The sequence below is a fragment of the Gallinula chloropus genome (assembly GCF_964237585.1).
Source record: "Gallinula chloropus genome assembly, chromosome: 8".
Lineage (NCBI taxonomy): Eukaryota > Metazoa > Chordata > Aves > Gruiformes > Rallidae > Gallinula > Gallinula chloropus.
The window spans coordinates 6,836,838-6,857,986 of NC_140093.1; the positions used below are offsets into that span (position 1 = coordinate 6,836,838).

Genomic DNA, 21,149 nt, shown 5'->3' on the forward strand with positions numbered 1-21,149 from the left:
TACCACATCTTCAGTTTATGTCATGTAGTAGCATTATGAAGCTATAATACTTCCAGGCCTGATTTCAGTTTCCAGAAACATTATGGCTGCTATCAGAGCATACTGAACCATAATTCAGAAGCATTAGTGGCACAAGATAGCAGCTCCATAATTATGTCTGCTAATCCATTCACAGATAGCAGAAAGTTATAGAGTTAACCTAAAGTGTAAAAGATCCAAGAGGAATTTTCTGTTTGACTGCATGTCTCATCACAGAAGGAAATGTTATCCAGCAAGCTACACAGAAGTGGTCAGTATGTTAAACCTTTTCTTTTGTAGCCACTGCACTTTGCAGATAGAAGAATAATTTAAAGAAAGAAAACTAGGAACAAGAGATGATAACTAATTTTTTATTACAGTACTCACCACTAAAAGGACAAAGGTAGACTTGAATTCTAGTCCTTTCTCCTAATATTATGTCCAAATTTTATCCAAAGATTATTTCATGTTGGTAGCACTCACACTATCCATGCATCATGTGGTATAGATAACATTCAAGACTATGAAGACCACCATGGAGGTCTATAGTAATCACCATCATAAGTGTCTTTTTGATCTAAGCATAAAGTAGTAAACTCAGTTTGACTAATCAAACCAATTTACCTCTCTCATGCCACTGTATATCACAGTCTCAAATAGTGGTTATTCATCTATCTAATCTAAGAGAGGTCAATCCCTCCCTTCATTCATGGAAGTCATGACTAGTTCATTTTAGAGACCTAAAAATATGACGCAGCATAACAAGATGCTTCTTGATTGTGAAACTACTTTTACAGGCTGAAATAGTAGAAGAATCCTTTTGACTTACAACTAGACAATCATTTGTCACCTTTTTCCATGAGTAATGGTGAGGGTTGTTCAGGCCTATCAACAGCCTTAGGCCCTGACACTAGTAGAGTTCTATGGAATTTGAAAAAAAATGGTTCAGGATTCCTTTCCTAGTTTGCCTTAGTAACATTAACATATATAAACAGAAAAGTGAGCAACAGGTAGTCAATGACATTTGCAATCTTTGATGCAATACTTCTGTGCCATCAGTACCATAGGATAATTGTACAAAACATCTGAGATCATTCTTCAATGATACTGCTAGGCAACATAGCATCTGGGAATACAAAAACACAGCTGCAATAAGAAAAACTGCTATTTTGCCCATAAATAGCACTATTTATAAGTGGTACAACTCTCACAAATTCTATATAGATCAGCATGCTTACTGTGCTTTATCACAGAAGCTTTGGTCAGATACTGCTTTTGAAATTATATATAGATCTTTGTGAGAATGTGCTCAAGGATTGTCACAAATGCTTCATTTTTCAAAAATTCACATGAAAAAGGAAGTTAAACTTTTTTTGTTAAATGCATTATTGCATTTTTTTTTCCTTCTCCAAATTGATATCAAAGCCTCATTCAGTTTAAAAAAAAGATATGTTTTCCTCCTTCACTAGCAACTCTGAAAACTCATCCTGGGCTCTGAAAAATCAAATATATAATTTTTTCCTCAGGCATAATCACAATCACAGTGATAAGGATAAATGTGTTGCTGGTCAAGTTATATTTTCAGTAACATTACTGCATTCTATCAAAGGCAGATTGACAATGATAGTGTTACACAGGTTTAACAGAAAGCAATATATAGGTGTAAGAAAATTATAACCAAAACTTTGGGCAGAAATAAAACACAGCTTGACTTTCAACATACACCTCAGTTTGGCAGAACTGATAGTTAAAATACATTTATGAGCTGAGCAAACTAGTTGAATTCACTTAGCATGGAAAAATCCCCAAGCACATGTTCTAAAACAAATGGCAATTTCTAAATTTCACTGTTACTAAATAATTACCCAGAGTAATAGCTTAAGTGGACTGAAACCCATGATAGGATCACAAAATAGTCAGCTAGCAAGAGTGCACTTACAAAACCACTTGCATACAGCCTATTAAGGAGATGTGACAGTAGCTTCGACTGTGACCTTCTGTCATAGCTTCAAGGACTCTGCTTACTGTCCAAAATAATGGTGAAAGACCAGTGAAGGGTGACAAGACTTATCTTCTAATAGATTTCCTGTATCACAAATTTCCCCATTATCTACTTATTTATCAGCATCTCCACAATGCTGCCAAGCTGCCAGTTAACTATTTTGGGCACAAATGTAGACCACCAGAATCTCTGATACCACACTTGACAAAAGCAGGTTAGTGGGGGGGAATACAAATGACATAGCTGGGACTGCAATAAAGGGAGCTCTGGCAGATCAGATGGAAAGGTTAGCTAGGATTTGTCTATAATGAGTGGTTCAACTTAAAGACTTACAAGTATCTACCCTACTTTTAAATACACTGTACAGTATGTTACATCTCAAGGCATTTTACAAAAGTTATGAAAATGTGCCTCACATTTTCCTTTATATTATGCATTAATGTCCTTATTTTACACATTAGGTTAAGCAGCCTGTCCAAGATCTCACAGTGCAAAAAAACACATGATCATCTGAATGGCAAGGTCTTGACTGTGAATTGGTCATAAGAGCTATAGTTGAAGAAAGAGAGAACTTAAAAATAAACAAACAAGCCAGAGGTATTTTGCCAAGCATTACAAATTTGAGCAGGTGAACCTCCAAAGGTAGGCAAGAAAAGCAATTTCCCTCTGTTACTTTCTAGAAGAAGCAGTGAATAAGAATTAATTTTGAATAATTTATTGACATATTAAAGACAATCCTCAAGAGTAAAAATTTAGATAGCACCTTAAAACAACACAATGCACTGAAAAATAAAGTCCAATATATACATTGACTTATATGTGAGATAAGGCACATACAACTTGACCATGAAAGGCAGGGCAGAACATTGATTTTTAGTATATTTTTAAAGGCCTTATTTTATATAGCCTAACATCATTCTTCAGAACGGTTTGGATTTCAGCTGAATTGTTAACTTTTTGCCTAATACATCTATCTTTTCCAGAAGCCATTGAAATTAACACTTCTTTGAAACTTTTTAAGCTGTTTGCACTTCTGCTGCCACTGTTGTTTATCAAAAGGCCATTTTCTGCAAGGTTAGCTTTTATGCCCAGAACCCCAGGGAAACGTTTGCAGTTTGAGCACAATACTCAATACTGCCTACAATGCAGCCCTCCCAGGCAAATTGCACACATAAAAATGGAACCCCCATTAAGTGAAGCAGTTACCACCAAATCCCCCCAGCAGCAAGGCTGACTCGCACACAAGTAACTCAGTGGTGACACATACATGTTACTCACTGCGCCAGCTGAGCAGCAGAACTGTGTGAACACTCCAACTGCGGCGTGTGCGCGGCGACGTGATTTAATTTGGCCCAGAGTGAGAGTTAAGCCAAATGACTGCGCATACACCAGGGGTTAGGAGTTCACACAGATGCTCAGCTGAAACACGGTAACTTGTTAAAGCCGGAGTAACTCGATTACTTGGATTTCAGTGAATTCAATTCTCACATCTCCTATTATGAAATAAAACTGTCCTATTTCATTTTCACTTTAGCAAAAACCAATGCAATGTGTAGCAAACTTCTTTCTTTCAATGGAAATGTGTGATTTAAATACGTATAACAACAGAAAATACACCCTCCAGTAGACACAGTTACCTCCACTCTGAAATTCTATAGCAGATAAAGAGCTAGAAAATCAGACTGACTTGCTTCAGATTATCTCCCTAGATTATTTATTTTTAGTATAGTATGTTGTACACTAAGTTTCATTTTGCCTGTTCAATATACCCACAGCCATATTAATGGTGATCTCTTGTTACTGTATGGTGAGATGTTGCAAGGAGTGGCATTAAATAACCCAAAGAGCATCAGAAAACAAATAATTACTCAAGGTAGAGATATTAAATAAAGTACTTGGTTGCACTGGAAAGGCAGGATAGCACTTTGGATAAGAAAATATTATTCTTTCCCTACATATGTACCACACAGATTTTAAAAAGTAATTTATGTTGTGTTTGAGAAGCCAATAATTACTTTTCAATTTTAAATAAAACTTCAGGAAGTTTTGCAGAATTCAAGCATTTGAATAGGATCAATATTCTTCATCTTATCATAAAGATGCTACAGTATCCATTTACAAGAGAGCTCATGCAGCTACTAATTTTGTTTAAGGAAATACTTTTAAAATAATTTATATTTCATACCAGTTATTTTTTTTTGATCTAAAAGGCTGGGAATCTTGTAGAAAAACAGATTACACCAGTTTTTCTTTGCTGTGATGAAAATAAGCGTTATAGTTGAAAGATTGTCCTGGAGGATTTATTTTCTATTCAGATTAAAATATCCATTCATATTAAATGTTAAACTTTTTGCCTTCTTACCTGTAAGATCTTATCTGAGAAACAGCAATTTTGCTTATATATTTCTTCCTCTTACTTATAAGCAGACAATAAACTATACTACTAATGTAACAATACCTCATGAAAGCTGCTTTTAAAACTGCATCACAGAAGTGCTAAATAAAGTACAAAGTCAAAAAGCAAGTCATTTTAAGCTATTTACAAGCACTTTTAACAGTTATAGATAAACGAACTCTTCTAGCTTATTTTGCTATTTTTTGAAGCAGCTCCCATCATTGAGATTTCAGCAGAAAGCACATCAAAGCAGAAAAGCAATTTTTCTAATGTTTCACCATGGAAGCTGATGAGAAGTGTATATTTGCAAGAGTTAATATCCTAATAACCACAACAAAGACCTGAAAACAAAATTGCATTTTTATGTTGTTAGGAACAAGAAGGAACTGGGTTGCATGCACACAGAGTCAGCACTGCGAACTCCGTGCTCTAAATTGTGCCCAAAACCTCAAAATAAACACTTCTTAAAACTGAAGCGGTAATCACAGCATATGCAGATTTATTACCCAATTTCCAAATTCATTAAAGGAAAAAATATGGTGGTTCAGATTACTAGCAGAATTGGACCGTAGAGAGCTAACTGCATACAAGTGTAAGTCCACCTACATTCGTTTATCAAGTAGACTGGAAACTGCAAAATCAGAGCTCACTAAGTCTCACATCCACGGGTGTATGTTTGGAGTCATAAGGCACAGAACTGTTGCCTTTTGAACAGTTATATTAATTTAGCACCAGAGTAAATTAACTGACTCATGAAGAAAGAGATGGTTTACAGTCACTGTACAACTCCTAAATTGTGTATCTTATGCACTTGCAACAAAGTTGTACATAAAAAGTTACCCACGTTCCTGCACATGTTCCCCAACCTCGTATAAGCTTCCCTAAAAGAAGTGCATGATGTTGGGTGCCCTAGATCCCCCTAAACCACACTTCTTTTCAAATGTAAAAATATCATTATTGATAGCATGTAGATATGAAGAAGCTGAATTAAATACTAATGATAATTTATAGTTATGATAAAAAGTTAATACAAGAATCACTCATTAACTTCAAAGAACATTGGGACAAATAGCATGAAGCTGTAACTCTACTGGAGTAAAAGGCAGACTTGCAGTGAGTCAATCTTTTAGATGTCGATCCCTTTATTGCTGTCTCTGATTTAAAAATATGATTATTTCCTCCTCCTTCACTTCTCAACTATCTCTATGGCAAATATCAATATCCACCATTAGTGCTCCACAGAATAGACATTTTTCTGTGTAAATATGAAAAACATTTGCCCTCCATAAAATGATATTAGGCTGCAAGCACTTTAAAAATAACAAATTAAGGTTCAGCTTCCCCGTTCCTTTAGTATTTCACCCTTTCTCTGTGTTTTAACAAAAGGAAATTATTCTGGGAAAAGCTATATATATATATATATAAGTGTGTGTGTATATATATATATATATATATATATCTCAAGGCCACATAAAATAATTTACCACAGAGAGGAGTTATCTCATTACTTTATTAACAATATAGAGTTGCTGTGCCTCAGAACTGCACTCATCTGCACTAAGCTCTCAGACGTCCCTATTCATGAATGTATCACAGTCTATTGCAGTCTCCCTGCTGCTCCATGCATACACATTTATGATTCACACTTTCTTTACATAAATCAAATTACACTACAACAACTGGAAAATTCTACAATTCAGTATCGGGGAAATTAAGATGACCAAAGAAAGTATCAAAACCCAGATGAAAATAAAATAAGAGCTCTCAGAAAACTTGTACAGCCTGAGATGAGATTAGTACATTTTCCATGATCTAAACTTTGGTTTATATTCACCAAGATATATTTTCACCTCCTGTTACCTAGCACACAGTAAACATTCAAAGTAAAAATCCCAGAGGCAGAAATACAGATAGAGTGACAAGTAGAACAAGACAAATTATATAAGAGAGAGATAATATTATTTTTAGTTATCTAAATTAATTGCCTGTGCTATATGGCATGTAAAGTGAAGTGGAGCCTTCACAGACCAATATACCCCTTCTATTTGGTAGCTTTTAGACAAAGCTCTGCCATTAGGTTGCTTTCACAACTGCATAAAAGTTACAAATTATCCTGTCTTCAGCAAATTTTTCCTTACTTTTATTGTCTGTTAATACTAAAAGGCAAATAAAAATATTCCTGAGGAATACACAAGTAGAGTTTTAATTCCAATAAATTAAATGCAAAGCTAGATTAAAAGGAGAAAAGCTAAAACTGAGTATCTTGGAAAGAAGTAAAACATAAAGGAAATACAAGGAACTGGAAAATTATTTAAGGAAAATAAATATCATTAAAAGAAACCACTGCTGACAGTAATGAAATTATACTAACAAACTTTAAAGCAATAACTTTGCTAAGTGACAGCTCAAAAAGAAGAGAACATGGCACTGTTTCTTCACTTGGAGGGTTTTTTCTGTATTAGCTACACAGTTAGAAGTCGGCCCAATGTTTCAGCATCTGAATGCTTTCAATTTTACATTTATTACCATGATAAGTTGCTGAATAACTAGTTGTGGCAGCTTATACTTCATTACAAGATATACAGCATTTCAAGATTAAAATAAATGCTTGTATTACAATGACTTGGGTTTCATGTCATTGGTATAATAAACCATCTGCCCAGAATGCTCAATTTAATTAAGTCTATTGTGTGTATGCATAAATACTGTATTAAACCAGTATTATTTCCCATACACTTAAAAATATCATATCAGCCTATTTTCAATACATCCCTTCCACAAAGATACTTAACATTTAATTACTCAATGAAACATACATTTCTGAGGTTTAATATTCACAGAGACAAAGCCAGAAGAGAAAAAGCAGTGCAAGCAAACAGTGTTGGATCAGATTTTCTACTATATTTTAATACTTTTTTTCAAGTTTACTGTGTACAGACTTAAGCTTCTCTACAATGCATCTCATAATGCAAAGAAACACCTCAAACATTCATAGCTATTTACTGTAGCATTTACAAAAAGCTTTACAGCTGATTAAAATAAAACATATAACATATCTTTCAGCATCTAAAGGTATCAAGCAAAAAACAATATCTAGATTTTTAAACTGAGCAGTGTCATGTGTGTAAGAATTTAGTGCCTGCTTTGAATGACCCAATGTCTAAACCATGGTCCCAAAACCTTTCAGCAGCACTTGAAGTAAGGGAGTTACCTGTTGTTTTCCTGTATGTTGGGTAAACCATCAGCTGTCACCTACAGGTGATAACTGAAAGTCAGCACATTACTTACCAATAAAATAGTTGTTTCCCAATGCAAGCATTTCTTCAGAAAGAACTAGTCCACCCAATGCCTGGAGAAGAGTGACACTCCTACCATCAATAAGTGAACACTGTTTAAACCCAGTGGTTGTCACCTTCCATAGCAGAATAAGAGAAGCTGTAGCATCTTGCCTTATTCTAAAAAAAAAAATAAATTATAAGAATATTTAGTCTAAGGGAAATTGGAAGTTATTAGGAAGTACATCCCTGCAGAACAAAAGCTCATCAACAGAGAAGGAAAATTTAAATGTACTAAGTAAGGAAACAGGAAAATGCCTGAAAGGTTTTAGCATGTCCACAAAGAAAAAAAAGCTTCAATAGTAAGATTTGCGTAACAATATATATATATAGTAGCAGATTTAATCATTCAGATTCTCAATTTCTACACCATCTTAGTGCCCATGAAGAGTTTTATATAAATATTATGTAATAGTAAAGCATCCTTACTCAGGCTTTGTATTTAGGCCTTTTTGAATATTAACCTCCATCCTACTTCTACAAGGCCATCCTCTTCTGCAGCTGACGTACAGCCAGCCCCCTTGCGTACCAAAGAACATTCAACACTGGCAGATGGATGCTACTAGAGATCTTCATTTGTTTGACATACCAGATCGAAGGTTCAGAAGAGTTTATTCTTGTAAATCAAATGAGTCATGTAATGCTCTCAAGGTCACTGAGTCCACTGTGCCTTCCCAAATATTGGCATACTGGATAAATATATACAACCTCACATATACTGTCAGCTCCACAAGGGAGCACTGTTACTATGCCAGTGTTTATCACCTCTCAGGATAATTTTTTCCCCAACTCACCTCCATAAAGAAAAAAACCCCAAACCTGTCACGTTTCTGTCAAGTTTCCAAATATTTGCATTAATTTTCTCTGAAGGAATCCCAAATGAGTTTGAACAATCCTCAAAAAATTCAAACACAACTACATCCAACTGCTGGCAGCTGATAATTGTCTCCTGCCTCCAAATACCAGGAGATGAAGTCCTGTTCCACAATTTCCTGTACTGGAATTGTTTCTGTCCTGCTAAAAACACAGGGCAGTCTCTCCTTTGTCACTTCTTATTTGAGCTCAGAACAAGAAATGTAAAGGTTTGTAATCATGCCTGACACAAGTTGAAAAAATGTTGGAACTAGACATCTGAAGAGGCAAAATTTGGCAGTATTTTGGGTCCTCTTTTAGAGCAATCTAATTGCTACTCCCAAAGCTGATGATCGTACTTTTAGAAGAAGATAATGACTAGATTCACAGTTTATGCCACACCTGATAATCAAACCAAAATTATTAAACTGAAATTATTTTCCTTTCATAGTCACTGAGTCAGAGTTGTCACTTGCACATTTACACAGGAAATACGGTAAAATGAAGACAGATATTGACCTGTGTTAATCTATTCAGATATAAAACACTACCAAAGATAGATAGTGTAGAAACAAGGACCAAGAATTACTGGGTACTCTGCAACCTCCTTTGAAATGGGATGTCTCCATCAGCGGTCTTAAATACAGCTAAGAATCTACAAAAGCCAGCTTCTTCCTGATTTCAAGAAAAGCCACTTGTTTGCTTACAGATTCCAGCCAGCGCATCCACACTCACAGATCTCTTCCTGACTTAAGCTTAAATGCTCATGAATGAGCACAATTCAGAGTCCCATGGGAAGAGTAGGACAGCTCCCACGTTTAACAGTTACTGCTCCAAACTGTCTGCAGCTTGTCTGCTTGCATCAGTTTGTTTTTTCCTGCAAGCATGGCCTTTTTTAACTGCAAGCTGGGATTCTGAAAGATAAGATGACAGTATGAGAAAAGCAGGCTATTTTGGGAAAAATCTAAGTCTAAAATTGCAGTAAAGCTGTGAGCCAGAGAACTACGTTGGCAGATTTTTATTTGAAATAAAATTTCCAATAAGAAAATGCTTCATCCTGCTGACAGAATCAGATCTTTCTAGGAAGTCAGGTTACGTTAAATAACAGTAACAAAGCAAGTATTTGAAAAAGCATGAGTTTGAAAGATGAACACAGAACAAATTTTGAGAAATGGGGTTTGTAGGACACCCACAAAGATTTTGCAGCTGATGATGACACCCAAAGCAATAATCCAGAAATCAAATACAACTGCACAAACCACACGCATTTATATAGTCAAGGAAAACATTTCGTACCAGCAAGTGCATCCTGAGATTAAAGGCAGGGAAAAAAAATGTGTTCACTACATGAAGGAGAAAGGAAATGTCAACATCTTCTCTAAACTGACATCTCCAACACATCTGCCCTCATTTTTAATGCATTCTGATAGTCCAGAGACAGTTTACATGATTACATCTTCTAAAACATTACATGTGTGGGAAAAATTATACCAAGTAAGACCTGTCATAGCACTGCTAGATGCCTAAAGTTCATTCTTCTTTTTTTTTATTTGGACATTTGACAAATCTGTGTATCTGAAAAACTGTTGTCTAAAATATCCAGGCAAATTAAAATGAAACCATTTTTGTATTTCATCATATATGACAAATATTCTTACTTTATTGATGTATTCTGTGGAACTTCAAAGGAGATAAGTCGGCCTCCAGCAGAGGTATTGGAACTGGCATTTCCACAAGCCACATCTGGGGTTATCTGAAAGTAAAAATAGCTTAATTTAATACTAAAACAGAAAATCTGACCAAAGTAAATATGAACGACATTTTAAAAAATAAAACTAATCATCCAGTAGTCAACTTTCAAGAAAATCATCAGGATGGACCAAAACATTTTTGCTATTGACAAACATTCCAAAAATTCATATACCATCCTTCTAGGTTTGTTTTTTAAAAAAGAAATTCTGCACATAAGTGTGAACTTCCTTTAAAAGTGATCATTAAAAATACCCAAGAACATAGGCATCTCTTCTTTAAATTAATAAAGTAAGCTTTAACATTTGTCACATCCAAAAAATACAGCATTGATCTAGGTGATCTTGGAGGATTTACAATAGCAAGTACTGAGATTGCCTTTCTACAATGTTGAAAACTGGTTTTGTCCACAGATTACTTGGGGGAAAAAAAAAAAACCCAACCCAAAATGCCCCACAACCTCTCCCACTTGCCCATTACTGTTCTTTCAAAGTAAAAGGTTCTTGGACAAACAGTGCTTCCAGATGGAAAAAAAAATATTATGAACATAGTTGAGGGTGAAAGGATGTATTTGCCAATTCAGTGATGTCTAGTAAGCACAAAAGTCAGTTACTGTAGTAACACGATCAAGGCACCATACAGGATGTCATAGGACACAGAGGAATCACAGATAAGACTCCTTAATTATTAATATCTTGTAAAGTAGTAGTTTTATAAAGGCAGTTTGAAAACCATTACTGTTTCAAATGATACCTTTATTTCAAATAAGTAATATTTTATGGGGCATAATTGAGGCTTTCTATCGCCTACATTAACATCATCACTAGTTTTAGTTAAGTATTTCTCAGGTATCTTCATCAACTGGCCTATAAAATATCACACTGTAAAAGAAAAAAAATCAGTCAGTTTCATCTTCAAATTGCTGGGCATATTCCACAATGTTATTTTTTCAGTCATCTAGAAAATGTGTGCAACCTTTTTATGTCAACCTTCCTGGCAAAGTGAACATACAACCTGACATGCTCCCATGAATTAATCATCCATCAAAGGAAGTAGTAGAATCTAATTTGTAAGATTAAGTAAAATTCAAATTCATGTTTTAAATATTACTATGAAACACCTGTCAAAACACGAAGAACAGAAGCATGATGAAAGTAATTTTTTTGGTGACAAAAATCAATACTCATATTTACCAGAAACCAGCTCGCTAACTTGATTTATTTTTGAATTCTCTAGTAATATGAATACACATAGTTTATGAAAATATAGTAAGATCTAGTTTTATTGCATTTATTAAAATAAATGTTGAAAAAAGAGAATATAAATATTACAATTTTGAATCATGGAATTCAATATTATGGAGCTAACATTCAAAGCAAAACAACTCCAAAATTATTTTGGCTGATAAACTTCATTTTATATTTGCTAACATTAAAACTTTTATTTCTTGTAAGAATCTATATGTCTACTGAAACAAAGAATAAAAGAAACCAACATCTCTTTTCTCACAAAATCTTATAGTACATCTAAAAATAAATTAATTTTTAAAGCATTTATACAGTTTTACCATGTCATTCATGTATTACCTTGGAACACAAGGGGAAAAAACATAATTTAAGCATTTTATTTGTCTTACTATTCAATGTTATAAGTTTGTAAAGGAAGGAGTATTGATCTCTAGAAACTAGAATAAGAAAATGACAAAAAAGTTAAAGATACCTGAACAAAGCGGCTGCATTACAACAGCTGAGAAAAACAAATCAAAATTACTTTGGGTTTGGAAACACCTCAAAATTAAGGTTTACTCAGCATGAAAAGCACACAGAGCAAATATTTCAATGGAAATCGGAAGAGTGAAAGGCAAAAATGCAGCATTTTGATTCTTCTGTTAAGAGATCTGTAATGTCCGATGTCTTTATCTAGGACATCCATTTGTAATCGGCCCTGACTTCATGCTCCACAAGCCTGATAATCATCCAAACCAGTAGGATACTAGAAGCAGGATTTTACAACAGCTGAAATCGGACTTTTTTTGTTTTAATGTTAAAAAAACTGGTACTTGTATCAGACAAAAAAGAACCAGCAGCTCTCATAAGGAGCAAAAGTGGTTCCAACAGCATCCTATTTCAAAATACTATGGAGACAAAAAATGACAGTTTTAACACACAAATTAGGAAACAAATTACATAATTTTGCCTCATCTGTGAGAAATGTGTAGAAAGATTTAAGTATGTCTCTCTCTTGGCTTAACAGAGCTCTCTGCAAAACTGAAAGAATGAGTGCACAGAAAACCAATACGTTACAATAAGAAAGGGCACTTAGAAGATGAAAGCAATCTTTAAGTCTCACTCTCCAAAAAGCAATAAAAATAAAGAGGAGTTTCTAGGGCTCATATTTAAAACAGAACTCACTGGAATATATACTTAAATGATTTCTAGAAGGCAAAATAAAGAACATTCGTAACCTAACTCCTCTTTAAAATTTAAAAAGTGAGGTGGTTAAAACAAAAAATACAAACAGATCATTTAAAGTAATTTAAAGACAAGTTTAACAAGAATAACTGCAATGACATCAAACTTCAAAAATTCCTCTTACGCTTTCAATAGCTTCAAAAAAAATGCCTATTGAGGCAGTAAGAGAACTTCTTGGGAAACAGACTTACAGATACAATACAGATACAATGCAGCTACTTTAAAAACAGTCACCAAAGAAAACAAAATTATGCACCTGCCAGAGCCAGTTTACTTGTTTAAGAGGGTAAGTTCTTGCATCAACACAGCCTACATTGAAGAGCTGCTCTTCAACATATTACTTCAAATTTAAAATGCTTAAATAAGAAATTTTCAATAGAAAATAGGTAATTCCTCTTTACTTGCATAACTTGGCATCTAAATCATGTTCTTGTTTTTTGAAAGAGAACATAATGTAAAATCCCTATATTTCTGTCTCGAACATAGTGTACTAACTTCCTGAGTCTTTACATGGTAAAAGAACAGCATCATTTGAGAAAGCAAGAGTGAAGTCTCCAGAAGAGTACCTATTCCTACAATCTCTACCTGGACCTTAACATGACAGTGACTTGACAAGATTACCTTGCCAGGTCATAGCAGTAGTATAGATGAAATTACAAAGGAAATCAGGTGTGGTACCTAAGAAGAGAGCCACAAACTGTTCTTCCATGCAAAAGCTTTTCTGAAAGATAAGTGCAAATTTTACAGATGCTCTCTGCTTCCTGTTCTCCTTGAAACTTCAGTGACATCACAGTTTTCACAAAACCCCACTGCAGCATACGGGTGCTTCGTTTTTAAAATATCCCCAAAGGTTACAGAAATAAATGTGTGATGTGCACACATGTACAGACACTCATACACACAGAGAGACTTGAGTATTTTTGATTAGCACTATCCTCCTGTACTAGCTGTTAAATTTTTCTTGGGTTCATCTCTTGTCTTTTCATCTCAAAAAATAGTTCTCTTATTTTTACTGCCTAATGGGGCAACAAAGAAATCTGCATGGCCCAGCAGTCAAAGCAAAGTGGGGTAAATTAGTCCGGAATTAAACAAAATACACTAATGCACATATTTTCACACACCGTTCTTGAACTAAATAAAAGAGATGGATATAAATTCATTTACAGACTCTATGCTTAAAAAATTAAATATACTTGAAAAAGATATTATATGAATGTAAAGGATATGAAAATGAGTTCTTTGAGAAAACAAGGCAATGTTCTGGAGTGGTCTCACATGAAAAGTGTCACGGTCATTAAGATAGACATCCTTTCGCTCCTTCAGTAGTACAGAAACTAGCGTGATGAATGTATTATGAGGAAAGCTCTTGCAAATGCTAACTCTTTCAAATCTTCTTCCAAGGGATTACATATTAACTTTTCATTCAATAAAGCAATTTCCATAACATGCAGTTTTGCCTTTCTGAGCATCTAATGACTTTTTCATCAGGATAGGGCCTGCAGGATTTCTCACTTTCTCCAATGGTGGCAAGAGATGTCTCTGATTTTCTACAAAATATAACATGTTGGTCAGCCTTCTATAAAAAACTGAAAAATTGTATGAGAAGTAAAACAGGATAGATTCTGACTGTAGAATCTTGAACAGATGTCTGAAAAGAATTGAAAAGGGAAAACAGAAGGAAAATAAAAGGCAGTATAATAAAACCAGAAGAGGGGGATCGATTACTATTTTCTTGTATCAGGATACCAAGCAATAAACCAGAGTAATTTCTAGCACGGAAATCCCATTCAGACAGAACAATATTATAAGAGAAAGAAAGGTAGTTCCCTTGCCCATTAGCACATAGAAACAACTGCTTCTGAAAATGTAGTGTCACGTAGCTTAACATCCACATGAGTATCTTTGCTTCTACCCTCTAAATGATGCTTGAAAGAAAACCAGAACAGAAAGAAAATAAAGGTTTAGTTCTAACATATCTCATCAGTGGGGAAAAAAAACAAAAAAAATGTTTAGAGTAGGAGTAGTGCCTCTCTGAACAACACCAAGAGAAGACTGACAGACTGCATCCAAAAACAGTATCAAATGAAGAAGGCTTGCCAGTTTCAGTTAGCACTGAAATGTGATGTGAGGAAGGTTGCATATCCACCCAGCAGTTTCTATCACTGCCAGTTTGTGTTTCTTTGCTCATCTGAGCTATGGCCACTTTGTACAGTCAGCAATCCCACTGCCAAGAGGATCCAGTGCATTTTGATGTATGGCAATCCTCTGGCTAACACTATTAAAACTTTGTATTTCTGTCATGGGTTATCAATGCCAGTATTGCACCAAAGAAGATACACTTCCTCAGGCACAGCAGATCCTACACCATGACAGCACTGGATGACCAAAACTCCCGAGCACTGATATAGATTCAAACAAGCAGGACTTCAATATCTTGACATAATAGCACTCAGTAAAATTCTCTGTAGGGTACTTCTGTCCTGAAAGGGGATACAAGAGTTTTGATTTTAGGATTTGTGTGCACTTCACATAGATTTTGATCATACTCTGCTTTTAGAGATGTTTTGGTTTGTGCTTTGAAAATATATATAATAAATGGTATCATGCATCCAGAGATGCCCACACCAAATTGCCTACCAGAATTGTATTTGTACAGAAAGTTCCATACACAAATATTGTAGAGCAAAGATTTAGTGAAGTTACAAATTTGTCCTAGAAGAAAGGATTACTCTAGCTAGATCTATGTTTCTCTCTACTCTATATTTCACAGAATTGTAGGGGTTGGGAGGGACCTCAAGAGATCGAGTCCAACTGCCCCTGCCAAAGCAGGTTCCACAGGACAGAAAGCAGATTCCTTAGGACTGGAATGCTATGATTTTCTAAAAGCAAAAGAAAAACAGAGGCTTCCAAAACAGATCTTATGTACAGATAGAAGAAGGGCTGTCCTAAGTCAAACCAAAGACTTCATATTTCAGTACTTGAGCTGCAACAAGAATCATACAAGGGAATGTCAAGAGAATAAAATAAGGGCAAGCATAATTCCTCCAGCCTCTACCCATATCCATGTCAAAGATTTTCTTAAGATGTCACTTCTAAGGATGGAATTTCTATGTATTTAGCAACCTCAGATGGATCTCTCCTCCATGATTTGGTTCATCCTCCTTCTGCACCCATAGCACACTTTGGAAAAAAATGGTATGGACATCTAGGAACACACAAAGCAGTCAAAGGTTCAAAGGTCTCTGTTTCAAGCAGAATTATTCCTCAAGCATATTCTGTTGCTGCAGAGATGGAGCACTCTTTTTCAGGATTTTCCACCTGACCCAGCCATACTCCTTTTAAAGGCTTGTAATTTACTAAGAACACACATAAAATAAATGCTGTCCATGTTGCAAGGGGAAGTACCAGTTTATTGTAGCCCCTAATCACCAGTGCCAAAAGCTCGAATCTCAGCAGTAGTATTGCAGTATAAAGAAAAGGTTAGACTAGGACTCACGTGCTTAGTATTCTAATTCCTGGCTGTGCACCTGGCAAACCACTTTACTGCTCTGTGCTTCAGTGTCTCCATCTGTAAAATGTGAATAATACTGCTGATTTGCTTGGGAAAAAAAAAAAAAAAAAAAGAGGGCTATTAAGGATAAGCAAGGTACAAGATGAGGGTGCTGCTGCTCTTACAGTTGATTTTGTACACAGAAGTCTTTGTTGAGTTGGTAAGATTATAGAGATGGTTTCATTTTTCTCTTCTCGTTGGCTAATATATACCCTTTCTACACTGTAACACTAAAGATCATTGGACTGGGGAAATGTGGATTGCTGGATATATCTCTCTTGCAAAAGTGGAACAACTTAGTTGCCCAAGGTAGGAAAAAAGTTCTTATTCAACAGCTGATCACAAAGATAATGAATATTTTTCTCTCAATTATCTCTGTTTGTAGCCCTTAATCTGCCTATCAGGAAAAGAATAATTTCTTACAGCAAGAGCTAAGAACTGCAGCTAGCCAAAGACATCTGTATGTTGTCTACTGGCACAGACATTCCCAAGAAAGTTTAGTCATGTAAGTGCTGCCAAGTATATCCCTAGCATCTAAGGAATAAGGGAAAGGTGTCAACTGTAACCATACATTGTGCCTCTCAGTTTACTTCTCTCAGGTGCTCATTTTTTGAGTTCAGAAAACTTCCTGAAAAAGCTTCCAGGGAAACTTCTTGCAAGACAGTGAGAGCTTTCACTTGGGGAAATTGCAGCAAAATTTCTTTCTGAGCAGACAGACAAGAGTATAGAGAACAATAGTTCACTCATGGTATCAATGTGGAATAATGTGTAAAACAGGCTGACTTGGAAGATTTAAAGAAAAGGGAAAAAAATTGAAAAGAAAAAAACCCCATAATAATGGAAGCCTTTGTTGTCTCTCAGTCTCAAGGAAGATCAAAACAGTAGGTTTTTGCAATACAAAATCTACAGTTACTTTTTTTTCCTTTTAAGAGGGCAAGAAAGGCTCAAGCTTTGCAAATCTTTTAAAGCTATGAGGAAAGGTAGTATTTTCCTGCTTAATACTTTAATCTTGAAGCCTCCACCAAAGAGGCTCTGGAACACAGACCTTGGGTAAATCAACTCTCTCTAGTTTAGTATAGTTCAGAGACAGTGTCTTGAATTAGCAACTAAAATCTCTTTCTTTCAGATAAGTATCTCTCTTACTGTGAATTCCAAAGAACAGAAGGTCATTATGCTATACTAGAAAGTGTGAAAAATACAAGATCCATCACAATATATTAAAAGCATATCAAGACAAATAATCTCATAATATGGTAACAAGTAATTTCCATGTTAGTGCTAATAATGTAATTGTAATTGATAACATAGATGTATTTCTCAGGTAAAAAAGAGACACAGAAAGGTGAATTTCAGCTGCTAAAATAACCACTTTTGAATGATCTATTCAGCTGAAATGCTTAGTGAATCTACCTAAAATGCAAGCCAGGCAGAAATGGCATTTATACCATAGCAGATGACAGATTGAGGAAGGCACACAAAGGAAGTGTGGTACAGAGAAGGGCATACCCTTTAACTGATTTACAACATATGGAGCACACATGGAGAACTGACACTGCATTCAAACTAAATAATAAAAGCAAATCATCATTTGTTTCTGTTGAAGTTCTCTCCCCAAACTTCATGCTTGGTGCCTGGCATATGATCCACTGTAAACTAATAGACAGGGGAAAAAGAATTCCAAGAAATAAAGCTCTGGTCTCCAGACATCTCCCTCCAGAACTGAAAATGGGATACAGCCCTGTAATTACTTGTACCTCAGGTATAGTCTGAGAGTTTTAACACACCAAAAATGTATTTCACATATGATGACATTTTTTTTTTAAAAAAATGTTTAAATAAATGTTACAGTAAAAACTTGAACAAACTTGTTTGGACTAGCAAAGAATGGTAATACACATACTTTTTCCAGAATTGAACTCATGCCTGTGAAAACACCTCAGATGGATCACACTCCCTGAAACACTTCAAAAACAGATACGCTGACATTTTAGTTTTTTATTCCTGAATCAACTCAAATTAAATGACTTTACACTCCAGTGCATTTTTCATTAAAGATGTCACAAAGATTTTAATTCTTTGTCTACTGAAATTATAATATTTCTTCACCAACAAGCTTCATAACATAGTGCTTGGTTCTAAGTTGATCCACACAAACAAAAAAAAAAAAGGCCCTACCATTACCAAAGGGATGCTCCCTTCAATGGCACACTATTCTTTGGGATGCATTTTGCACTATATACAGGTAGGTGATCTCTGGATCAGGTTGGAGATGTCCAGTACCAAGTGCTGTAGGAATAGCATATGCACTGCCAGGTAAGAGAACAATAGTGAACTACAAATCATCCTTGCAGTGACAGACTTCAAAGAAGAAGGGAGGAGGATGGTCATGGTATAGAATAAATTTATTACAAAGTTACCTAGAAATAAATAATTCTTCATTGCCTGTGAGCAAATATTTTTCTATCTATGCTTGGTTTTCATATGTAAAGATTAATATTTACAGTAACTGGATTAGTTTCATAGTTTTTTTAACTTCTACAGACACTAGAGTCTATGCAAGACATGTAAGAATTACTAACAAAACAGAGTGGAAAACAGAAAGAATACAAAGGAAAGATCACATTTCTTAAGGGTCACGTGCTGTGTGCTTTCTAGTTGTAGTTTTGCCAGATACTGTTATGTTTGTCGTTTTACTAAGACATAGAACAAATTTTTTAAAATTTCCTCCACCATCATTGCATCTTGAGTTTTTTACTGTCTCATATATTGACTACCACTTCTAATCTTCAAATAGCTACGTTTTCATAACACTTCAGGGATATGCATTTATCAAAACATGCAATTGTAACTGCAAATAAAAAAATATATATTTAAGGGTATTGCTTTAAGCTTTTTTGTTTTCTTAAATTTCTTTGATGTTTGAAGATATGGTTTTCATACAAGTGACTGGAAGAATCAATATTATGCCATTTCAATGAAATATCAAATACAACATGTTGGCCAATACCTTAAGCCCATCACTTACAAGTAACACATTTTTTTTTTGCATTTAGTTTTACTAGCATACAAACGCATGGCAAAGATCTTCTCTTCAGTCTTCTCACGTAGACATCCATGAAATCATGCACAAATGACAACCCAACAATGTTAGTACTTAAAAGTCCTGTGCATTTTGATATAAAAAGAATATTCTCACCTCTACTTCATCCCATTTCAGATCTACAACTTTCTGTCCCGCTTTTGGCTGCCACGTAGGTAATGCCATAGTTGCTCTTGAACGAGGAAGAACAATGTCAGGTTCCAAGGTGGATGAGACTGGTCGGCTCTGTCTTGGTGACGTCAGCTCTGTCTGTTCAGACGCTGGAAGGCTTTCAATTGAGTGTTCACAGTTTGTTCCTTCATAGCCTTCACTACAGAGACAAAGGTAGCCATCACTGCTAGTGCTGCAGTTTCCATGGTGACAGGGGTTGCTGGCACAAGGATCTGAAACAAACTGGGAAAAAAATATCATATAGGTCAATTGCTGCATATAAAGGATTTATTCCTGAGCTTTACTAAGACCTTAAAACAGGATCCCTTTCCCTCCTGCATTTTCCTTCTAAACATATTTATGAACTAAGCTCACCTTTGATGTTATCTTCAAGGAAGTAAATTCAAAAGATAAAAGAAGAATATAGACTAATCTATATTAATTACTTCTCTCAGAGCATTCACTGTTAACACATTCAAACAAACTGATAAACACAAAGTACATGTTCATAATTGGGAATTTTCAAAAAAGTCTCAAAAGAGTAACCTATCCAGGAAAAACAACATCTAGACATTTAATCCAGTACCAGAAATAGGAATGAGGCAGAGAACTCATACAGATCACCAGATCATGAGGAAGCTGTGTGATGTCAGAATTAACCACATCACAATCATATTCATGGCCACAATTTCTATTTTAAAGCATTTGGGCCTTTTAGTGGACAGCAGTTTCAGAATCTGATTCATTCTGTGCTGAAACCCTTCTAACAGGAGTTAGAAAGTTGTGGAAATAATGTGCTTATTTTTAAAACAGTGTTTGTAATAGTTATGTAGGAGAAATCCTGTCCTATGCTTACCTGCTGCCTTCTAATTTCCAGCTTAGATTTGTCTACAGCTAGTCTGTATGCAGTTTCTTATGCCATCATTGACTTTCAGGTTAAGTCTTTTCCTTCTTCTGTGTTGAAGGAATCCATAATGTATTTACAAAATACATGTACAAAGTCTTCTCAAGTTTCACCTTATAGACTAAACAAGTCATGCTTGCTCACTCTCCTTGCAGAGGAAAAGCCCTCCATTCATGTGCTCATTTTTGCACCTGATACTCCAAAGTTTAGCACTGCCTTTTGCAAATGCATCAATTTATGTTTCTTTTGATTTCTTTTGTCCCCTCCTGGAAATAGCTTCCTTGATATTACTTAAGAAATGTTTGCCCCACAGCTAAATCACACTGCTGACTCACTATCATCTTTCGGCCAACTGAGACAGGCAGGCAGTTGCCTTAATTTGTCTTCACACCAAAGTGATAACCCATCACTGGAAACAGACATTTCCTCAGTCTTTAAATGCACAATTCACCCAAGGGCTCCTGAAGGTTACCCAGTTCTTCCCTGTACAATATTCCAGACCTTCCCTCAATAAGCAATGTTTCTTATTGTATTTCTCAATTATTATTAAATATTTGTTTCAATTATTGTAAGAATTACATATTCTTTTACATATCTTTAGTCATAAAAAGAAAGATTGGGTC

The 21,149-nt window shown here is 35.2% G+C and overlaps 1 protein-coding gene across 1 annotated transcript in view; it reads right to left on the minus strand.

Moving 5' to 3' along the window:
* Positions 1-21,149, minus strand: part of DNER (delta/notch like EGF repeat containing) — a gene marked incomplete at both ends in the record, with an annotated part of 118,400 nt that overhangs the window by 49,330 nt on the left and 47,921 nt on the right. The window contains 3 exons of the mRNA XM_084267208.1: positions 7,704-7,870; positions 10,261-10,355; positions 19,569-19,865. Coding sequence (XP_084123334.1) covers positions 7,704-7,870; positions 10,261-10,355; positions 19,569-19,865 — 559 coding nt within the window. The remainder of the gene's footprint in view (positions 1-7,703; positions 7,871-10,260; positions 10,356-19,568; positions 19,866-21,149) is intronic.